The sequence below is a fragment of the Pan paniscus genome, chromosome 16, assembly GCF_029289425.2.
Source record: "Pan paniscus chromosome 16, NHGRI_mPanPan1-v2.0_pri, whole genome shotgun sequence".
Classification (NCBI taxonomy): domain Eukaryota; kingdom Metazoa; phylum Chordata; class Mammalia; order Primates; family Hominidae; genus Pan; species Pan paniscus.
In genome coordinates, this window is record NC_073265.2 from 62342384 (window position 1) to 62365163 (window position 22780).

General features: G+C 37.6%; 1 protein-coding gene across 17 annotated transcripts in view; it reads left to right on the plus strand.

Moving 5' to 3' along the window:
• NEO1 (neogenin 1) overlaps positions 1 to 22780 on the plus strand; it is a 253000-nt gene that overhangs the window by 60584 nt on the left and 169636 nt on the right. For all 17 annotated transcript variants that reach the window (XR_008954864.2, XM_034939097.3, XM_063596779.1 and 14 more), the window contains exons 3-5: positions 4346 to 4663; positions 10322 to 10597; positions 14202 to 14355. Coding sequence is in view for 16 of the 17 variants with exons in the window: in XM_034939097.3 (XP_034794988.1) it covers positions 4346 to 4663; positions 10322 to 10597; positions 14202 to 14355 (748 nt within the window). In the remaining variant the exon portion in view is untranslated. The remainder of the gene's footprint in view (positions 1 to 4345; positions 4664 to 10321; positions 10598 to 14201; positions 14356 to 22780) is intronic.

A 22780-nucleotide genomic window follows, 5' to 3' on the forward strand; every position in this document is an offset into this window, starting at 1 on the left:
TGCTGGATAATATTCTAAGGCAAGGATCAGCAAACTGCAATAAATGGATCAAATCCATCCAGCCACCTATTTGTATAAATAAAGTTTTGTTGGAACATAGCTTCACCCATTTTTGTATTGAGCAGCTTAACCTTTTAAATTCTTTACCTGTTATATGTGACACAATTTGCCCCCCAATCCATTGTCTTTTGCTTTGTTATGGTATTTTGCCATAAAAAGTTTTTTTTTTTTAATGCAATAAAGTAAAACATGCGTCTTCTTTTCTAGCTTTTAGTTTCCTATTTTGATTTAAAAGGTTGCCTAACTCCAGGATTATCCTTGTATTTTCCTAAAATTTCTTCTAAGGTTTTTATCACTTGCATTTTTTGTAGGCCTGGAATACATTTTTATATCTGTATTGAGTGGCATTGTAGTATAATGTAGTATAAGATCACAGATAATGAACAAATAGCTAACAATAATGTAGTATAAGATCACAGACCCTGGTTCTGTGATTTACTACCTGTTCGACCTTTGACAAGGTCCTTAACATTTATATGTTCTTTGTTTTCCTCTCTAAAATGGGGCTGATTCTTGTACCTGTTTTGTAAGATGATAGTGAAGCTTAAATGAGTGGTTATTACGTAGAAAATATTTCGAACATTATCTGGTACATAGAAACATGTGCTTTTACTGTTATTACATGGTGTGAGTAGGCATCTCATTTTTTTCCCATGTGGATAACCAGTTGTTCTAGTAACATTTATTGAGTAGTTAGTTCATCCTTTTCCTCAATCGATTTAAAATGTCATCTCTACTACATATTAAGTTTCCAAATATATATAGCTCTGTTTGGGGGCTTTATAGCCTGTTATGTGTCTTTATCCTCTGCTCCAGAGCCACAGTGGCTTAGTTACTATAGCTTTATACATACTCGTAACTAACAAGTGGAGTCCCTTTACTTTGCTTTGCAGAATTACTTTGGCTCTTACTGGCTTTTTTTTTTTGCTCTTCCATATAGTTTTGTAAACACTCATCAGAATTTACAAAAACTGTTTGTTATTAAGTCTTAGTGTGGAAGGGAGTGATACTAAGTGGCCATTATTAGAATGGAACCTGCAGTCTCTTAATACTTTAACCATTGGAAGTTTTTAGAAGTTATCTGGTTATGTAATCTAAAGATTGGTACCATCCACCATGCTAGGTGGGTACTGGGAATATAGCAAATGAAAACTGTACAAAGATAGATCATAAGCCTGCAGTTCCCAAACTATACCCTGAGGATACCCAAAGGAACCTCAGAGAACTCCCAGGGTCATTTCAAACTTCTAGGGAAACTTGGCCACATCTGTTGGACACTATGCGAACTTCTAGCTCAAGGTAGTTCACAGTTTCAACATCTGATTGTGCCATCTTCATTTTGTACCTGTGATATCTTTGTGAAGTTGAGCTTTTAGTGGCTACTGTTTTAAAAAGCAAGTACTATGCAAAAATCAGTGTGGAACAGGAAATGTGGGTGGCAGTACTTAGTTGCACAGCATGTAAGTTTTAGAAGTTGTACAGGGCCCTATAGGTGAAAACATCCCGTAGTAACTAATTGTGGTTATTTTAAAATGAAATATATGTATATTTTTTTCAGTTTGCATGTATTATTTTTTTCAAAAAGGTGTTAATTTGTTGGGACATAGATACTCATTTTGTTTGAACCTAACTGTTAAAAGAAATAGAATGGTTAGCTATCTCTTTTGACCTATGGAATTCTTGAAAGAAATTATAGAGAAAATAAGGGTACCAGGAGCCAAGCAAGTTTGGGAACCTCTCTACTTTAACTTAAAGTTATTACAAATATTCAAAGATTAAGAACATTTGGAGTGCTCTGTAGGTAGCGCGTACACCATGCTTGCTTAGAACAGGCAAAACTAACATTGCCTGGGCACCTGGGACAGATAGCATTTCTGAGCAAATGATATTTAAGCTGAGCTTGAAGGAAGACTGAGAACTGACTGAAAAGGAGTGGTGGTGGGAATAGCTTGTGTGAAGAGGCGGGAGCGGTGGGGAACTGACTGGGAGAGCAATGCAAGGGAGCTGGAAATAGGCAGAAGCTAGATCAGGTGGTGACTGACGTGGCAGTCGACTAAAGGAGTTTCTTCAGGTTTCTTTGTAAAAGGCAACGGCAAGCCTTTGAGGGGTTTTAAGTGAAGAGAGGATATCTTAGGTCACTGCCCTCCTACTGAGAGAACAAAATACAAAATGATATACAGAAATATTTAAGTAACTTTTTGTAAAAACTTTGAAGTGCCTTGATTTTGAAAGGCATTTGTAAGCTTTCCTTTGAGTGTAATTCGCTCTTACTTTTTCAAACACATATACTTTTTTTTTGTTGTTCAACCTGGCTCAATTTTAAAAATGAAATAAAAAGCAAGACAGTGTTAAACTGCAAAACATTTAAATTGTAATTTTGGGGGTATTTTTTCAAATGGCAAAAATTGTGTTGTAATTTTGAAATAGAATGTATTTTATTATCAGTAATACAATATTTCAGATTTTTAATTTGTATATTTTAGCCACCAATTTAACACATTTATCTTTTAAGTTTCTGAGTTAAGTTTGAGGGGTATAATAGAGATTTAATAGTTACATAGTAAAGATATAAAGGTAATTTCTCTTAGTTTAGCTATCTTTTTATACTTTTTGTTTATGTGTTTATTCTACTATGATTCCAGTAAACTAATGCAACATAAACATTTTGATAGTAATAAGAAACTAATTGCAGGTTACTTTTTAAAAATTTCTAAGCTTATTTTCAGGAATTTTAAGACTTGAAAAATAAATTTCATGGTCATTAAATGGGCACAGAGACCTGAAACACTTTTTTTTTTTTTTTTTTTTGAGACGGAGTCTCGCTGTTGCCAGGCTGCAGTGCAATGGTGTAATCTCGGCTCACTGCAACCTCCACCTCCCAGGTTCAAGTGATTTTCCCGCCTCAGCCTCCTGACTAGCTGGGACTACAGGCATGTGCCACCATGCCCGGCTAATTTTTGTATTTTTAGTAGAGATGGGGTTTCACCATGTTGGCCAGGCTGGTCTCGAACTGCTGACCTCATGATCCACCCACCTTGGCCTCCCAAAGTGCTGGGATTACAGGCGTGAGCCACCGTGCCCAGCCACCTCTTTTCTAATACTTGCTTGTGGTGTTTGGGAAAGTGTAATTAGTCTGATTAGAATTGGAATTTGTTTATCATTGAAGTATTGGAAAACTTTTAAAACAATTGAATGTTATTTCCTTCCCTCTGCCAGTGTGTTTTATATTTCTTTAGAGGTGTTTGTTCATTATATAATATAGAATTTATGTCATCCTTAAATTCATAATGCAAATAAATTATAAAGAGGTGTGTAGATATATTCGAAAAACAGTCTTAGTTTCATTTGCTGGATTGGGTTTCTCTGATATTTCACATGAAGAAAGCTGATGACAACTTGAGTTGTTTACAAGGGAATTGGTGAGAAGTTTTCTTGAAGAAAAGTGATAAAGCTTTAAGTTGGAAAGCTTTCCAACAGGCCGGGAGTATAAGGTTTATAACAAATATTTTTCTTTAAATTTTGTTCTTCCCATGTTCAAAGAACTGACAGGGACTTAGAGAAAGTAAGCTAATTCCTTCCATGCTCTTTACACTAAAATGAATTCTAGATGAAGATTAAATGTAGAAAATCACAAGAGTAATAGAACAAAGCAAGGCTGAAATTTTTTATGATCTTGGGATAAAAAAGACCTAAGTATAACGTTTAGTTTTATGTAGCTTAAAATTTATTCTTATAACAAATATTATAAAGTCAAATGGAAAAAAGAATATTTGTAAAATATGATAGCAGATTGCTTTTTAAGTCAGTTGGATGAATAAATTCTCTAGAAAATGGACAAAGTGTGTGTACAGTAAATTTATGAAAAAAATACAAATAACTGATAAACATAAAAAGATACCTCTTAAGAATCATTTTAATTTTCTGCCTCTTTTATGTTCAACAGAGAATTTCACTTTGAATGCAGTAACTTAAAGTATTTATAAATCTGATTCTAGGGTTTGAAATAAAACTTTTATTAGATACTCATGTCATTTAACAAGGCTTGTTTATCTCAGGTAGAAGGTTTTTTTTTTTTTCCCCTAATGTTCTTCTGAATGGCTCAAAGTTTGGTTTCCTACTTGAAAGTAAATCTTATTTATTAGACATTTGTAGTGAGATGACTATATTTATGTGTCACATTCAAAGAACAACAGTTAATAATTTTTGGACTTGTTAGTAATATATTTTCTGACAAATAATAGAAGAGAGATTTGCTTAACTTTGTTCTTTTTCTTTATTTTTGTAGGAGCCAGCATTCGAACGTTCACTCCATTTTATTTTCTGGTGGAGCCGGTGGATACACTCTCAGTTAGAGGCTCTTCTGTTATATTAAACTGTTCAGCATATTCTGAGCCTTCTCCAAAAATTGAATGGAAAAAAGATGGAACTTTTTTAAACTTAGTATCAGATGATCGACGCCAGCTTCTCCCGGATGGATCTTTATTTATCAGCAATGTGGTGCATTCCAAACACAATAAACCTGATGAAGGTTATTATCAGTGTGTGGCCACTGTTGAGAGTCTTGGAACTATTATCAGTAGAACAGCGAAGCTCATAGTAGCAGGTAAGTTTTAAGTGATTTTTTTTTTTGCATTTTCAAATATTTATAACATACATCTTGATAAAAGCACTGTTGTCTTGGAGTTTTCTTTTAATTAGTAGCAACAAATATACTCATTTAACAGATATCAATTGTGCATATACTCTGTGTATGGGACCTTGCTGTAGGGCTTGCTCAGTGCCGTAGAGAATAAACTGTAGCGTGTTTCCACTTGTCTGATGGCTTAATATTGCTATCAGAAGTACTGAGCAGTTCTTTTCTCCTTTTAAACTTGGAAGTGGCAGAGGAAGTGGTATAGGAAAATTAAATCACTTTGACGGCCAACTTCTATCTTACCCAGCATAACCATTTAGTATGGTTTTGTAAAACTTGCAGTAAAGTCAGAATCCTGGTTCCTTGATGCCTTAACCAAGGAAATGACATTCAATTGGATTAATTGTTTTAAAATCTACAGAGTGTATATTAAGGTGGAGAGCAGAAAGTTATAAAGAGAGGAACTTTCCCTCCTTTTCAGAGTATCCTTATTTGAAGAATGATGGAAAGTGTAAGAAAAAGTAGGGATCTTGAAGAGTAAGATGTGGTTTCTAAGTAAGTCATGTCTGTTTTGTAGTAGATACTAGCGTTCCTGAGATAGTGTTTCTTTACTTGAGTACCAGATGAAATAGTTTTTGTGAAGGGTCATGTTATACAAAAATGTTATCTTTAAGTCCTGTATTTACTCTCACCTTGGTGAAACGCCCACGTGTGAGACAGAACCTCAGAGACAGTAGTCTCCCATCTCATTCCTACTCCAGGATTATGGTTTCCCATCTCATGCTCACTCCAGAGTATGTTTGCTTATACATTCAGAGCATAATGGCTGGTTTTTTCCCTCTTTGGGGACAAATACTCAAAGTTGAATTTGGGTGTGACAAAGTTTCTGTAATTATTCCATAGTCATAGATTGAGGATGGAAAAATAAAAGAAGAAAAAAATGGGTCCTTTTGCCAATTTCCCTTTTCTTTCCTTCCTTCTCTCCCTCCTTCCCTTCTACCCTCCCTTCCTTGCTTCCTTCTTTCCTCTTTTTATTTTTCTTCCTTTTCTTTTCTTTCTTCTCTCTCCCTTAAAAAATAATCTATTTGCCAGGCTTTCTCCAACATGTTTCATAAATAAATTAGTATAATGACTGCCTCTACAACGTCACTTAGGTCAGTGTCTGTTTATAATTTAAGTTCTTAAATATCTCTTATCTGGGCTTTATTCATGGGCTCCTTCCTCTCGGCTGTCCCCCCATATACTATCATCAAATCCAGTGAATTCTGCTTACTAATTTCTCTGTACTTAATCCACTTTCTCCTTCCCGAGGCTACTCCCAGTCTTCCCTCACCACAGCCTTATAAGCATCTGCCTGCTACCTTATTCTTCCCCTCCTCCAGTCCAGTCTCCACCCTGTCTAGAGTACTCTTTCTCACCCTTCAGTGATCCTCCAGTAACACCATCAAGGTAACATCTAACTCTTAAATAACAGGCCTGTTGATTCCTTTTATGAGCTGTCCTCCACTTCTCCAACCTTATTTCTTAACATTTCACCCTGCCTCTGTCCCCACCCCCGTCCCCTACATCCACCATCACCCTCACCACAGTTTTAAGCACTGGCAGTACTGTTTTGTTTCCTTTCATTTATTCTCTGCCTTCCAGCCTTTGCTCATGGCATCCCCACTGCCTGTTAATTTTATCCTCCACCTTTTCCTCACTTTCTTCTCCTCTGCTAAGTTTGTCCATTCTTCCTCTTTGATACCTTCAGGAAGCATTTTTTTGACCCAGTATCTAAGCAAGCAGCACCGTAGAAGGTGATACATTCTGTGATGACTGCATACAGGGTTCTGTAGGAAAGTTATTTAACCCACTCTTGGCCCTAGGTATCAGGAGTAAATAGTGCCCAAGCTAAGGGATTAAATAAAAGTTCTTTTAAATAGTTGCATGGTATACATTGTCTAGATATACATACTGTGATTTATTTAAAGATTTCTTTATTGATGAACAATTAAATGGATTAAAATTGTTGGATGTTATAGGCAATACTATAGTGAACTGCCTTCTGCAAATCTTTATTTCTGTAGAACAGATTACTGGAATTGGGATTGCTGGATCATAGGATACACTGTGTGTGTGTGTGTGTGTGTGTGTGTGTGTGTGTGTGTGTGTGCAATTAAAAGGTACTAGTTTGTCAGTTCCTCAAAATGTTAACCATAGTGTTACCATATGACCCAGCAATTCCACTCGTAGGTGTCCTCGGGTAGTTATGGGTTATGCGGAGTGACTGCAAGTGAGTACAAGATTTCTTCCCGGAATGATGAAAAGGTTCTGAAATTAGATTATGGTGATGATTACACAACTTTGTTCATATACTAAAAAATATTAAATTATGTACTTTAGATAGTGAACTTTATGGTATATAAATTACATCTCAATAAAACTTAAAAAAATTCTGCCAAATTGCCGTTCTAAAAGACTCTTAGAGTTTTTTGGTTGGCAAGCAGTAGAAACTGATTGTAGCCAAGTCAAGCAAGAAGGGAAGTTTTTGAAAGAACATTAAATAGGTAGCTCATAGAATTAAGTATGAGAGGTCTTTTTCTCTGAGCTGTCTCATTTCTCCACAACCAAAATTTCTGTTTTTCTGCCTGGGCAGTATGCTGGCTGTGAGTATTTTGTGCCCAGAGGTGGGGTAATAGGGTGTTCTAAATACAGACATTGTTAATATCTTCTTGTCAACTCCGGGTCTTACTCCCACTCTCCTTTTTCTCCTGCAGTTCTCCAGAGGCAGCAGGACAACTGGCTTCCTTCTTGGGAGCGCAGGAAACTGCAGCGTTCCCTGCCTTGTTATGTCAGTTACTAGTCCTCCATCTGCTTTCCCTACTCAGAAATTTTTTGAAATCTCTTGTCTGCCAATTCTCCATATGTTTTTGTGAGCTTACATTTTAAAAATTATTAATTTTCATGAGACCTCAGGAGGAAGAATTTTTTGACTCTTTAAAAATACAACTGAGCTGGGCGCAGTGGCTTACGCCTATAATCCCAGCACTATAGGAGGCCAAGACGGGGGGATCACCTGAGGTCAGGAGTTTGAGACCAGCCCGACCAACATGGTGAAACCCCATCTCTACTAAAAATACAAAAATTAGCCAGTATGGTGGTGCCTGCCTGTAATCCCAGCTACTTGGGAGGCTGAGGCAGGAGAATTGTTTGAACCCTGGAGGCAGAGGTTGCAGTGAGCCAAGATTGTGCCACTGCACTCCAGCATGGGTGACAGAGTGAGACTCTGTCTCATTAAAAAAAAATAATTAATTAATTAATTAAATTAAAATAGAACCATATTTTGGTTTTATTGATTAAGATTTCCTCCTTTCCCCAACTTGATCAAATTCTGTGTTTATCTTTGTTAATTCTTATCTTCTGATATTCTGGTTTCTTAAAAGTAGATTTTTGGTCAAATCTTGGGAGCTCAAGGTAAAAAAGCAGATTTTTTAGATAATTTTATCTTTATTTTTTTCCTTCAAAAATCCCCTTGAAATAAAAAAAATAATAAGAAAAAAAGTTTATTGCAGGGCTGTAAAACCTGTGTGATTTATGTTTGGACTAATTCACCATCATAAAACTAGAAAACCTGTAATCATTTCTCATGATTTGTTTGCTCTTCCTTAAAGAAACATATTGTTTTATTCTGAGCATAGCAGTCACTTTTTAGATATTATAATAGCTAGTTAAGTGTTTATGCAATATACTATATATAAATTATTTATTTTAAATACTTTTTTTTTTTAACAATCCTGTGAGGCCTGTTATTCTCATTTTACTTGTGAAGAAACTGAGTCTTAGGGAGTTGTTAAATAACTTGCCAACTTCAACACACCCATGAAGTGGTGGTTTTGGGATTCAGATTCAGATATGTGACTTAAACTGATGCTCTTAGCTGCTACATCCTGTGGCATCTATATTTATGACGACATTTTTGGTTCACATTTTATTTTGAGATCATTTTAAACGTAGGGAGTAGGTGCAAGAATAGAACCAAGAAATCTCATATACCTTCACCTAGATTACCTGATTGTTAACATCTTACCGTATCTGCCTTAACTCCCCAAATATGCATACATCCAAAGACATATTTTTTCTGAGCCAGTAAGAGTAAATTGCAGACAGGTTTTCCTGTAACTGCCACCTAAATACCTACGTGTATATTTCTTTGAAACAAGGACATTCTCCTAGATAACCACAGATGTCCATCAAAATTAGGAAATTAACCTTAATACAATACTACTGTTTAATTTAGATTTCACTGATTATCTCAATAATGTTCTTTATAGTAAAAACCAAAAGCAGAGTACCCCCCTGTCCTCCTCCCACACATACTCTTCTTTCTGGCCCAAGATTACATATTTCACTCAGTGGCTGTGTCTTTTTAAACTCTTTAGATATAACTTGGTTTTTCCTTGCCTCATTTTGGGTTTGTTTGATTTCTCCCTGAATAGATTCAGATTCCTCATTTTTGGGAGAAATACCACAGAAGTAATGCTGTGTTCTCAGTGCATCATGCCAAGAAGCATGTGATATTTTGTTCTGTTGCTGGTGATGTTAACTTTTACTACTTAAGATGGTCTGTGCAGTGTTTCTCCATTGTAAAGCTTGGTACTTTTGTTAGTTAATAATGAGTATTTTGGGAAGAGATACTTTGATACTCTGTAAATATACTGTTCCTCATGACATTTTTGTTTACTAGTTTTGGTATCCATTGAGGATTCATACGTGAATCAGTTATTACTATCAAATGGTGATTTTTCTAGTTCCATCATTTCTATAAGGTAAAGCTTTTCCTTTTCTTCCACTTACTTGTTTATATTTGCATGAACCGACAGATTCTTGTCTTATTCAGTGGGTTATAATGCATGTTAATACCATTATCCCAGATTTAATCAGAGGAAGCTCCCTTCAGTCTGACTTCTGTGCCCTTTTGATATGTCCACATTGTTCTTTGGACAGTTTTCTTACTTTACGTTGTAAGATGTACCAGGTTCATCTTGTGCTTTCTCTCCTTCTGCACTCTTAGAATTGGCCATTTCTCCAAGAAATTATTTAGAAAAGGTAGAGACACCATATGTACCATTGCTACTGAAGTAATATGGATGCTGGACCTTCTCTGTGGACAGGGCTAGGAAATATATAGGTGTGTGTGTGTGTGTGTGTATATATATATATACACATTATATATATATATGTACAGCAATGAATATGTAAAGACTAGACAAAATGTGTACATGTTTCACACATACTTTTATATTTATATAGATATCATACATATTTTTATATCTATGATTATATAAAACCATGATGTTTACACTGATACCTCCATTCTAGACCAGTACCATAGGACTTATTCTACCCATCTCCTTTTCAATGTTTATACCTTGCTTCTCTAACTGTGAGGAATCTGATTCCAGTTATCCTTAATGCATTTACTTATTTGCCCAGTATCCCTGTATTTAGCTAATTTCCATGGACTTTCTTCTCAACCCTGGTTCTGCCATATGTTGTAGCCATGTGAGCTGACTTGCTCCTGGCTCCCAAGACAAAATTTTAAAGTAATATTTAAATAAATTTTATTTCTTCTCTTCCTTTATTGTCCAGGTCTTCCAAGATTTACCAGCCAACCAGAACCTTCCTCAGTTTATGCTGGGAACAATGCAATTCTGAATTGTGAAGTTAATGCAGATTTGGTCCCGTTTGTGAGGTGGGAACAGAACAGACAACCCCTTCTTCTGGATGATAGAGTTATCAAACTTCCAAGTGGAATGCTGGTTATCAGCAATGCAACTGAAGGAGATGGCGGGCTTTATCGCTGCGTAGTGGAAAGTGGTGGGCCACCAAAGTATAGTGATGAAGCTGAATTGAAGGTTCTTCCAGGTATTAACTCATTATCAGGACTGATGGTTTTATGTTTATGAATGGGTAAACATTGTTCTGTTAGAATTTTTAAAAATAATGAATGTTGGCCGGGCGCAGTGGCTCATACCTGTAATCCCAGCACTTTGGGAGGTTGAAGCGGGTGGATCACCTGAGTTCCAGCCTGGCCAACATGGCGAAACCCCATCTCTACTAAAAATACAAAAATTAGCCAGGCATGGTGGCGGGCGCTTATAACTCCAGCTACTCTGGAGGCTGAGGAAGGAGAATTACTTGAACCCGGGAGGTGGAGGGTGCAGTGAGCTGAGATTGTGCCACAGCCTGAGCGATAGAGCAAGACTCCATCTCAAAAAAAAAAAAAGAGGAATGTTAATATGCGGTATGACATTTTACTGTCAGCATAGGGAGTCTCAGTTTCTTACAGGAGTGAAAAGAAGAAAATGCGCCAGAAGAGCCACTCTTTAGGGAATGCATTATTAAAAATTTATCAAGCAATAAAGTATGTTCACTGTCTAATGGTATTCTTCTTGGTCAAAAAAATATTAGCGCTGTGTCTTTTGTCAAGCCTTCTCCCCAACAATAGGATATTTTTATTGTTAGGTCTTTTCACTTGTGCAAATCAGAGACCCATCCAGGCTAGTTCATACAAGGGATGGGTTGGGTGGTAAGTGTTAACATGGTGGCTCTAGAGACAATGGCAGGCAAGAGTCCTTGGATCTTTATACTCCCCATTTTAGTGTAAATTCAGCTCCTATTTCAGTCTTTCTTCTTTTTGTGTGTCTTCTCAGTTCCTGCCCCTTCTGGTGTTCCTCATAATCAATTTTGTATATCTTTTCTCACTGTATAACTTCTGCTTACTCATAACTTCCTCCCACTTGTAGCTCATCATAGCCCCTCTAGCCTTTTGGTGTTTCATGACTGTTTACCTTCTGTTCTCACTGCTAGGTGCCTCCTCCATATTTCTCATCTCAAATTTGAGTTTCTGAATATAATTGAACTATCCCTACATTATTTGGGAAGAGTTATATGTCTATTAAATAGGCTCATTTTTAATCTATGGACTGGTTCGCAAAGCAGGACTGTGAGCTACAACTCTTGAGGGTGTTCCTAATAGCCCTTCAACTCATAAATGTAGGTTCTTTTTTTGTCGTTATCCCTCGTCATTCCTGTCTCAGTATATTCTCAGCAAGGACAGTATCTTTTAAAGTGTGCATTTGTGCGTGTGTGTGTGTGCGCGCCTGTGCACGCATACGCATATGTGTATGTGTCTTGAGACACAGTCTTGCTCTGTAACCCGGGCTAGAGTGCAGTGGTGCGATCTTGGTTCGCTGCAGCCTTGATCTCCTGGGCTCAAGTGTTCCTCCTACCTCAGCCTATGAGTAGCTGGGACAAACGGTACACACCACCACATCTGGCTAATTTTTTTGTATTTTTTTTAGAGATGGGATTTTGCCATATTGCCCAAGTTGGCCTTCAACTCCTGGGCTCAAGCGATTCTCCTACCTTGGCCTCCCAAAGTGCTGGGCTTATAGGTATGGGCCACAGTGGCCAGCGTGAGATGTATATTATTAGATCTTGTCACACCTTTGCTCAAAACTCCCTAATGGTTTTCCATGTCATTCAGAGTTAAAGTTCTGGGCTGTAAAGATTTATAATCTTAATACTACTTCCTTCCTTTCTCTCCCCTATCCCATCTCCTACTCTTTTCTCCCTCACTCGAAGATTGTGATCACTTTATGTTTCTAGAACAATCCAGATATGCTCTTGGCCATTTTCTCTGTCTGGAATCCTCTTTCCTCAGATACCTGCCTGGGTCACTGTCTTACCTCTCTGCTCAAATATCGCTTTATCAGTGAAGCCTTCCTTGAACACAACAATCTTTGATTTCCACCCCCAGTGTTTTCTCCTTCTACCTTCATTTTACTTCAGAACATATTACCATCTGACATGTTCTATCTTACTTGTCTCTCTCTCTCATTAGTATGTAAGCTCAACCAGAGCAGGGAATTTTTGTCTGCTGCCAAAAACACTTTCTGGCACATAGAAGCAAGTAATATTTGCTGTGAATTTGTTTAATTGATTCTATCAAAATTCAATTAAATATACCTAAGTAATTCAAGGTGAATTAAAAAAAAGAACTATTGCCATATACCAATATTATTCAGTCTGCTTGCTCACTTGCTTTTACATGACAGAGGTAATACTTCTCAACACCTAGGGTAGCATTTAAGCAAATCCTCAAAATCTGAATCCAAGAAAACAAGATTTGTAGTGTCAAAAGTTGAGATCACTACTCAACATCTGAAATGAAAACATAATGTGGAATGTTTTGCTTACTTAAGTAAGGGAGAGTTGTGCTTGTCAAACATAGTTTTCTTGAGCAAAGCTAAGTCCTTATCTCCTACAGAGTTTTTCAGAAGACATTGTTTTGGGTTGTACTGGTTAAGAGACAGAGGTGGATTAATGTCAGTCATAGAAATATGTTTTGTGGTTGATTACGGAGGTGGGAGCAAGTTAATGTCAGCCTTAAAAGTCAGTGACTCCACCATTAGTTGGCTGACTTTTAAAGCCTGGGCTTATCACTGATTGGCTTTCAAAGCCACATTCACCCTTGTGAGTTGTCACTAATCGATTAGGCAATGTTTCCTTGTTACCATGCCTACAGGACTGTCATTAATTGGTTAGACAAGTTTAAAGCTAGTCCTGGAGGTTGTTATCATGGCTGTAGAACATCTTTTCCAAAGCATATGGGCACAAGAGTCACATCTCTTCTGCCTGAGACCTTTTTTGTCAAAACTCAATATTAAGTTAATATTACCTTATTCAGGAGAGAACTCTGTCTTCTGCCCACAAGAGTGTGGCCTTTTCATGTATTCACAAGAGGACAACTCTATAAAGTGAACACACATTAATTCTAATGTCTGAATAAGAAATACACAAATACAGTGGTAGCTAGATTGTTGCTCAGTTACAAAATCAAGGGATTGACAGACTGAGCAAGTTAAAGAGATGAAACTCAGAAAACTTTTCAGAAATAACACACAGATACAGGGAAGGAAAGGAAACCTCTTATCCCTGTGAGTAAGGAGAATGCCATGGGTCCTGAGCTTGCTCAGTCTCCACTGTTTGTACCACTCACATGGCTTTTATCTTATCTTTCAATGTGAATGGGATTCATGTCAAATATCTCTCGATTGATTGACAAGTACGTACCCTGAAGGCAGGAGCTATAAGTTATACATCCTTAAGACCCCTAAAGAGCCTAGCACAATGCTTTGCACATAGAATTTATTTGAGAAGTGTTTGCTAATTTGAATGGAAATTTTTGTATCACTTTTGCTTAAAATATTTTGTCATATAAAGCCACACAGACTGAATAAGAACCAGTCATTCCTCAAGATTAAAGCAGTAAAGTGCTTTGTCGTGTGTGTATGTGGTAATGATGGGGTCTTGATATATTGCCTACGCTGGTCTCAAACTCCTGGGCTCAAGCAGTCCTCCCTCCTCGGCCTCCCAAAGTGTCAGGATTACAGGTGTGAGCCACCATGTCCAGCCTGTTTTGTCCTTTAATTATTGTCTTTGTTAATTTTTTTTTTTTTTTTAGATCCTGAGGTGACATCAGACTTGGTGTTTTTGAAACAGCCTTCTCCCTTAGTCAGAGTCATTGGTCAGGATGTAGTGCTGCCATGTGTTGCTTCAGGACTTCCTACTCCAACCATTAAATGGATGAAAAATGAGGAGGCACTTGACACAGAAAGGTAAGTGTTGTCTGCCTAAAAGCCTTCTTCAGCCTTAGCTTGAGACTTTGTCATATCCCATTTGGGACTATTGACTAATTTAAAAAGATTATCAACTTTATTTAAACACATCATAATGCTCATATGTCATCCTTCAAATATGTTTATATGATATATATGATGAGGATATTTAAAGAAAAAGATACTTTCAAAATATTAAGAGATAATTATTCCCTTTGTTCCTGTTGAAGCTGCAGTGTACTCAGCTTAAGTCTTCAGGATTTTCTTCCCTAAATTGTTGCAAGAGCTTTGGTCCTGAGTAGCCTGAGTCTTCTCACTCATTCTCATATGCATTTTTTTGATAGTAGTTTTTCCATTGCACAATCAGTATGAGAAACTGGGCTGGCCACAGTGGCTCACACCTGTAATCCCAGCACTTCGGGACGCTGAGATGGGCAGATCACGAGGTCAGGAGATCGAGACCATCCTGGCTAACACGGTGAAACCCCGTCTCTACTAAAAATACAAAAAATTAGCTGGGCATTGTGGCATGTGCCTGTAGTCCCAGCTACTCGGGAGGCTGAGGCAGAAGAATCGCTTTAACCCAGGAGGCGAAGGTTGCAGTGACCTGAGATCGCGTCACTGCACTCTAGCCTGGGCGAGAGACCTAGACGCTGTCTCAAAAAAAAAAAAGGAAACTGTATTCCTCATCCTGTTGTTTTTGCCTTTTGAATCCTATCAGAAATCACAAATTCTTCATCTTTCACAAAATACCAACCACTTTACTGTCCTTCCTATCTCCTCTCATTACTTCCTTATGCAGTGGGTGCTTTTCTCAGGTGTGTTCTCATAAGAGATGTGGGGTGGTGGTAGGTAGGTATGTTTTTGCTTCCAAAATAATGCTGTCTTGTGCACTGTAGGATGTTTACTGGCATCCCTGCCTTCTACCCATAGGTGGCAGTAGCACTTCCGCATTGTGACAACCAAAAATGTCCCTGGATACTGTGAGATGGTCCTTGGGAAGCAAAATTGCCCCCAGTTGAGGACCATTGTTCTACAGCAGTGCTGTTCAATTGAAATATAATGCAAGCCACACATGTAATTTAAAAATGTCTTACAGCCACGTTTTTAAAAAGTAAGAAGTACATGTACAATAATAAATATAATAGTAATATTTTATGTGATGTACCAGTTAATGTGAAATGTAGTTCTACCAAAAGAATAAAGTTTATGTTTAGTGGGAAACATTTTAACACAGCTTTAGCTTGTACATTTATTTTAAAATTTCAGAAATTCAGTTCTGCAGTCATACAGGCCACATTTCAGGTAGCCACATGTGACTAGTGGCTATTGACTTGGACAGGGCAGATTTAGAGTTTCCCAGTTGCAAAATCAAAAGTGAACAGACAATTTTAATTTTTATAGTTCAGTATCCAAGACGTAGAAACAGGTATCTATCTAGTTATCTGGGTGATCAGCCTTCAGTGATCACTGGGGAAGATGGAATACAATCAGATTGTTCCCCACGTGCTCCATTAGCAAAACATGGCATCCTCCCCAATATCACCTGATTTCTTTCTCATCATCCATCCACTCACCAACTTCCTGTCTCCACATTTTGCTTCCTCCCTGTCTTTCCACTCCTCTTTCCAGCTAAATATTACATAAGCAAAGAATTTATAAGACTTCATTTTTTTTTTTTTGCCAACTGAAACATAGGGAACCTTAAAATAGTGATAAAAATGTGAAGTTCTTACAGTAGAAATTTTAATTGGCTACAAGTTAGAACAAAATCTTTATCAGGAGTAGGAAGGCTGAAATATATTATTTTAAAACATATTTTGTCATGAAGGGACATTCTGAAGATATAAAACATATATAATGATTTTTTATGTCAGAAATAAATGTGAGGCTTTCTATGATTCTCATTTGTTCAATAATTACTCAACAAATATTTACCAAATGCTGGCTATGTCATGCATGTTCTAGGTGCTGGGAATAGAGTAGTGAACCAAATGGAGTTCTTGATCTTACAGAGCTCATAGTCTAGTGGGAAAGAGTCAGATAATAAGTAAAAATTTAAAAATGTCAGTTTATGGTAAGTGCTATGAAGAAAATGAAGACAAATTATATCAGGAGTGTCAAGAGAAATAGAGGTAGGATTGCTATTTTATACAACGTGTTAGATAATTGTTCTTTTAGTAGAATGATTCTCAGACTGGGGTCTGAGTGGGCCAGGGTATGCACATCATGATAGAAAAGTTTCATATCTTCCTGAAACATCCAATTTTATTCAAAGATATCCTTGGGAGCAGATGATTTTTAACTAAATCAAATGTGAATATATCATGGTTAATAACACTGCTCTGAATGTTAAGGATAAAGCAGTAGACTTTAAGATTGAGTTTACTTATTTCTGCCTGTAGTTCTCTAGGCTCCTGAATACTCAGATTAGGTGGCTGAAAAGTCTGAGAAGCACTGCCTTGGTATGTCACTGTCTCAAGAAGCTTCAGAAGAAAATAAGAGCAGGACAGTGATGGTGGTGTTCACATTGGTCTTTCCAGACTCTAGCACAGTGCTTGGCCCATAACTGGGGAGGGGAAGTGGTGGCCAATATATTTAGCTTGAATAACCCAAAGTAATGTTGGAAAATATAAGTGAATGGAGCACAGGAGTGCTTTTGGTTGGATTTATGTAATTACCCAAAATATCTTTGTTTCTGCTAGAGCCTTATGAGATATGTAGATAGGCCTTAGCTAATAAATTATTTAGACCCAAAATTAGAAAGAGGCTTAGAAGTTGAAAGAAAAAAGTGGCTAGAAATTCAGATAGTGTTAGGCTGGATCTAGTAAAAAAAAAAAAGATCTTAAATAACTAAACATCCTTCTTTATTACTCATCTTAAGACTTCTTTGAAAGTGAACTTAACATTTCCATGGCTTTTATAAATGTCCAAAAATTGATCTATATATTTAACCTTTGATCAAATTTGTTCAGATTTACAATAATCATAGCTAATGAAAGAGGGGGGTGGAAATGGATCCCATTCACTAAGTAGTTTTATTTTAAAGGGAGAAAATCTGGAAAATATAAATGCTAGTGTTCAAGGTGATTGACAGAAAAATGTAATTTAGTAGTCAAATAATGTTATCTTTTAATGGAATGATAGATCTGAACCCCACTGCAAAGGAACAGGTTAAAATGCTTGATATTATTACAATTGACAGTAGTAGAAAAATAAGATTATTTAAAAAATAAATGGAAGACTTCCACTTCTGGGAAAATTGAGTAGATATATTTTTCCCTATTCCTTTTGCTAAATACACCTAAAAACCCTGGATGTTACATGTGAAACAAACATAAGAAGACTCTGAAAGGTAGAGAGAGAAAGATTGAGATTGAGTGGCTAGGGAGCTTGAGACCCAAGGAACAGCATAATTGTTAGTTCTTTTTTTTCTTTCTTGAGACAGAGTCTCACTCTGTTACCCAGGCTGGAGTGTGGTGGCGTGATCTCGGCTCACTGCAGCCTCCGCCTCCCAGCATCAAATGAGTAGCTGGGATTATAGGCATGTGTCACCACTGCCAGCTGATTTTTGTATTTTTCATAGAGACGGGGTTTCGCCATGTTGGCCAGGCTGGTCTCGAACTCCTGGCCTCAAGTGATCCACCAATCTTGGCCTCCCAAAATGCTGGGATTACAGATGTGCGTTACTGTGCCCAGCCAAGTTGGTGGTTAGTTCTGTGGGCTCAGTTCCCCGCGCCCCCCATAAGACCCTGTCAGGAACCTGGGCTGTATTTTGCCTCATATATCCCAGACTTGGAGCTAAAGAAGCTAGCAACCTGGAAATCCTACTAGGCACAAACAAAAAAAGCCTCAACAGAAGGTGCTCTCTAGCCAAAGGGGCAGGAAAAGAGCATCTCAGCAAGACAAAAGCTGTTAGACTGTACTTTCTCCTACTCCAGTCAAACACCGCAGAAGAAACTGTGGCCCCACCCTACCATGCCAGTCAAAGACCATGCCAGGAGCCTAGACTTCCACCCTTCCCAGGTTGTAGTGAAGCATCTCAGCCTCCTTGCTAAGTGGTGTCAAAGTTGGAGTAGGGAGCCAAGACTTTTATCCTAGCCAGGCAGTAATGAGGCCCCTCCCATGTAAGTAGAGAACAAATGGAGAGCCTCGACTTTCACCCCATCCAGCCATAAGAGGCAACCCTTCCCTTCACACTGGGGTGGTATCAAAGGAGGCCCAGCGGAGAGTCAGAGCTTTACCATCATGTAGTAGCAAGGCTCGCTTCATGGTGTCAACACCATGTGACCATGTGGGGGAACAATAATGAGACAATCCTACCCCTTCTACCCAGGGAGGCATCAGTGGAGGCCTAGTGGGGAGCTGGAACTCCCAACCCTGCTAAGAAGCAATGAGGAAACCCCTCCCCACTTACATGTTAATGGAGGCTGAGTGGGAAACCTGAACTACCCCCATCTGACAGTAATGAGACAGCACCCCCCCCACACACCCACTTTCTCTGCTAGAGTGGTGTTAGAAGAAGAGAGCTAAAACAGAAGGATTAAATAAGATCCAGAGTGTCATAACATAGTACCTAAAATATCCAGGTTTCAGTTGAATGTAATGCATCATGCCAAGAACCAGGAAAATCTCAACTGAAAGGAGAAAAGACAGTGACAGAGATTTTAGAATTACCTGACAAAGATTGTAAAGCAGTCATCATAGCATCACTTCAGTGAGCAATTATAAACACATTTGAAGCAAATGAAAAAATAGAAATCTCAACGAAGAAAGAGGTCTCCTCAATGCAGGTTTGAAAAAATTTACCTCTCTTTCAAATAACAACAAATACAAAACTAAATTAAACAGTTTTCTTTTTTGCTTTTCTCTTCATTCTTACCACCCTAAAGAAGTTGTCCTTAACATCTGTTTTCTTCTCCGTTTCTTTATCTGATGTATCTGCAAGATTTTACCTCCTACATGTCTTTGGAATCCATCCATGAAGGCACCATGTGCCTTATTCTAAGTTACAGTCGGTGCAGTGGCCTCCTAATTGTTCTTCCTACTTGTACTCTGGCCTCATTCCAAATACACCTTCACACTCCTGCCAGAGCAGTCTTTTCAAAGCTCTTATTTTACCACAGCACTCTCAACCCCCTACCCACTTTTAAAAATGTTTAATGGATTTCCGTTGTTCTTAGGTTAAGGACCCAAATTCTTAAAATGGTTTTCAAAGCCTTATGCAGTCTGGCTCCATCCTCATCCTCCTCTATTTTCTTACACTTTGCCACACTGATTTCTTTTAGATCCCCAAACCACTGTGATCCTTTCTGCCACAATTAATTTGCATGTGCTAGTCTATCTTTCTGAAATATTTTTCGCACCTCATTATTTAGTTAGCTTCTACTCATTCTTCAGATCTCAGCTTAAGGGTTACTTTGTCAGGAAAATCTCTCCTCATCCCTAATTTCCTGGCAGGTTCTTTTGCTATACCATTTTGTAGAGTTATCTTCTATGTTTGTGTTTCCCACTTGAGATGCATGACAGCACTGATTGTGTTTTTGCTCAGTGCTATATCCCCAGCTGCTACCTGACACATATAGACAAACCAATTAATATTTGTTAAATGAATGAGTAAATCTCTCTCCTTACCTTCTTTATCCAACTTTTTAAGAGTAGTCAATACTTTTTTGCTTTCTTTTTGTCCCTATTGTTACAGCCATAATCTTTTGCTCTTTAATTCTGGACCATTGTAATTATATAATCAAACTTCTGCTTTAGTGTTTTCCCACCCTTTTTTTGTTTCTTCACGAAGTCTGAGTGTGTCATTACTCTGCTCAAAAGCCTTTCCCTAAGACCTGAAACCATAAAAATTCTAGAAGATAACATTCAAAAAACTCTTCTAGACATTGGCTTAGGCAAAGACTTCATGACCCTGAATGCAAAAGCAAACACAAGAAAAACAAAGATAAATAGATGGGACTTAATTAAAAAAGCTTCCGCACAGCAAAAGAAATAATCAGTAGAGTAAACAGACAACCCAGAGAGTGGGAGAAAAGCTTCACAATCTATACATCCGACAAAGGACTAATATCCAGAAGCTAGAAGGAACTCAAACAAATCAGTGAGAAAAACAAGCAATCCCATCAAAAAGTGGGCTAAGGACATGAATAGACAATTCTCAAAAGAAGATATACAAATGGCCAACAAACATGAAAAAATGCTCAACATCATTAATTATGAGGGAAATGCAAATCAAAACCGCAGTGCAAAACCACCTTCCTCCTGCAAGAATGGCCATAATAAAAAAATCAAAAGTAATAGATGTTGATGTGGATGTGGTGAAAAGGGAACACTTTTACACTGCTGGTGGGAATGTAAGCTAGTACAACCACTATGGAAAACAGTGTGGAGATTCCATAAAGAACTAAAAGTAGATCTATCATTCGATCCAGCAATCCCGTTCCTGTATCTATAATGAGGAATAGAAGTCATTATACAAAAAAGATAACTTGCACATGCATGTTTATAGCAGCACAATTTGCAATTGCAAAAATATGGAACCAGCCCAAATGCCCATCAGTTGATGAGTGAATAAAGAAATTGTGGTATGTATATATATATGTATGTATATATATATATACACATACTACTCAACAATAAAAAGGAATGAAATAATACCATTCACAGCAACCTGGATTGAATGGGAGACCATTATTCTAAGTGAAATAACTCAGGAATGGAAAACCAAACATCCTGTGTTCTCACTCATAAGTGGGAGCTAAGCTATGAAGATGCAAAGGCATAAGAATGGTACAGTGGACTTTGGGGACTTGGAGGAAAGGGTGGGAGGCGGGTGAGGGATAAAAGGCTACATGTTGGGTGCAGTGTACACTGTTTGGGTGATGGGTGCACCAAAATCTGAGAAATCACCACTAAATAACTTTTTCATGTAACCAAACGCAACCTGTTCCCTAAAAGCCTATTGAAATAATTTTTTTGAAAGCCTTTCCGCTTGGTCAAAAAAGAAAAGTTCTCCTTAGCACTCCAAGCTTTTCCAGACTGACCCTAGGCTACTCAGGGATACCTTATGCCCAGCAACACTGAATTTACTTGAGTCCATTGGCTGTATATATTTTTTCACATTGGTTTTTTTCTTTGCCTGCATCTTTGAATTTTGGAGTTCTAAAGGCTCGATGGTCTTTTTACTGTGAGCCATGAACTAATTGAATGAATTAATTCTGCCAAGCAAATGGACATTATTCCTCCCAGCCTTTTTTTAAAGGAGTAAAATCAATCCCGTTAAGAAAGACTGACTGCTATGCTACTGGTACTCACATATGCCAAATATCAGGCACATCAAGTATCAACAATATTTTTTAGTGTAATTATTAGATATAAATTACTGTATCTCGCTTTCAAAAATGACAACTAGTGTTTCAAATTATGTTCATCTCAGCTGGGTATCATATGTATACGTTGCTGATTTCTCATTTGATGAACATTAAGTTTTTTGTTTCTGAAACTTAGTAGTAAATTTTATCCAGGTATAAAATGTAGGATTTTAATTTTTGTAAATTTTTCTTATTTTGTGAGGCACCAAAGACCCGTCTTATCTCTCCATTTATTTTATCCCAGTCATTCCTGCTCTATTCCATTCTATAATATCTTACTTCTCTGTTTCATCAGGTAAACCTGGGATTTAAGGGTGTTATTAAGACATTTCTGATAGGAAGGTTGCTTGATAAAGGTTAGTCATGACCTTGCAGGGTCGTATTTCTTGGAGAAGTCACCAAATCTGATTCTGGCTTTCAGCTTTCTATGTCCAGAAACTTAATCAAGTTTATCAGATTCAGGAAGACTGATTACCTAGACTTTACAATGTAATGAAATTTAAGCCAGACTAGCACTTTACTTATTTAGAATGAGAATTATAAATGTGGCCAAGACTGTATAGTCATTTCCTCTGATTTTTTTTTAATCCTATAAGGAATTCTTTTTTTTTTTTTTTGAGATGGAGTCTTGCTCTGTCGCCCAAGCTGGAGTGCAATGGCGTGATCTTGGCTTACTGCAACCTCCGCTTCCCGGGTTCAAGCGATTTTCCTGCCTCAGCCTCCGTGTAGCTGGGATTACAGGCATGCACCACCACGCCTGGCTAATTTTTGTATTTTTAGTAGAGATGGGGTTTCTCCTGTAATCCCAGCACTTTAGGAGGCCGGGGCGGGTGGATCACCTGGGGTCAGGAGTTTGAGGCCAGCCTATAAGGAATTCTATATGAAAAGCCAAATTATAATCAGAACGTTTTTTAATTGATCCATGGACACAGACTAGAAATGTAACAGTATTAAGATTTGGAAGAAAAGTCTAGCCTGTGAAAACCAGTTTAGATGTGGAACTTCAAAATAAAAATGTATGTGTACATTTATTATTGTGTTTGGTACTG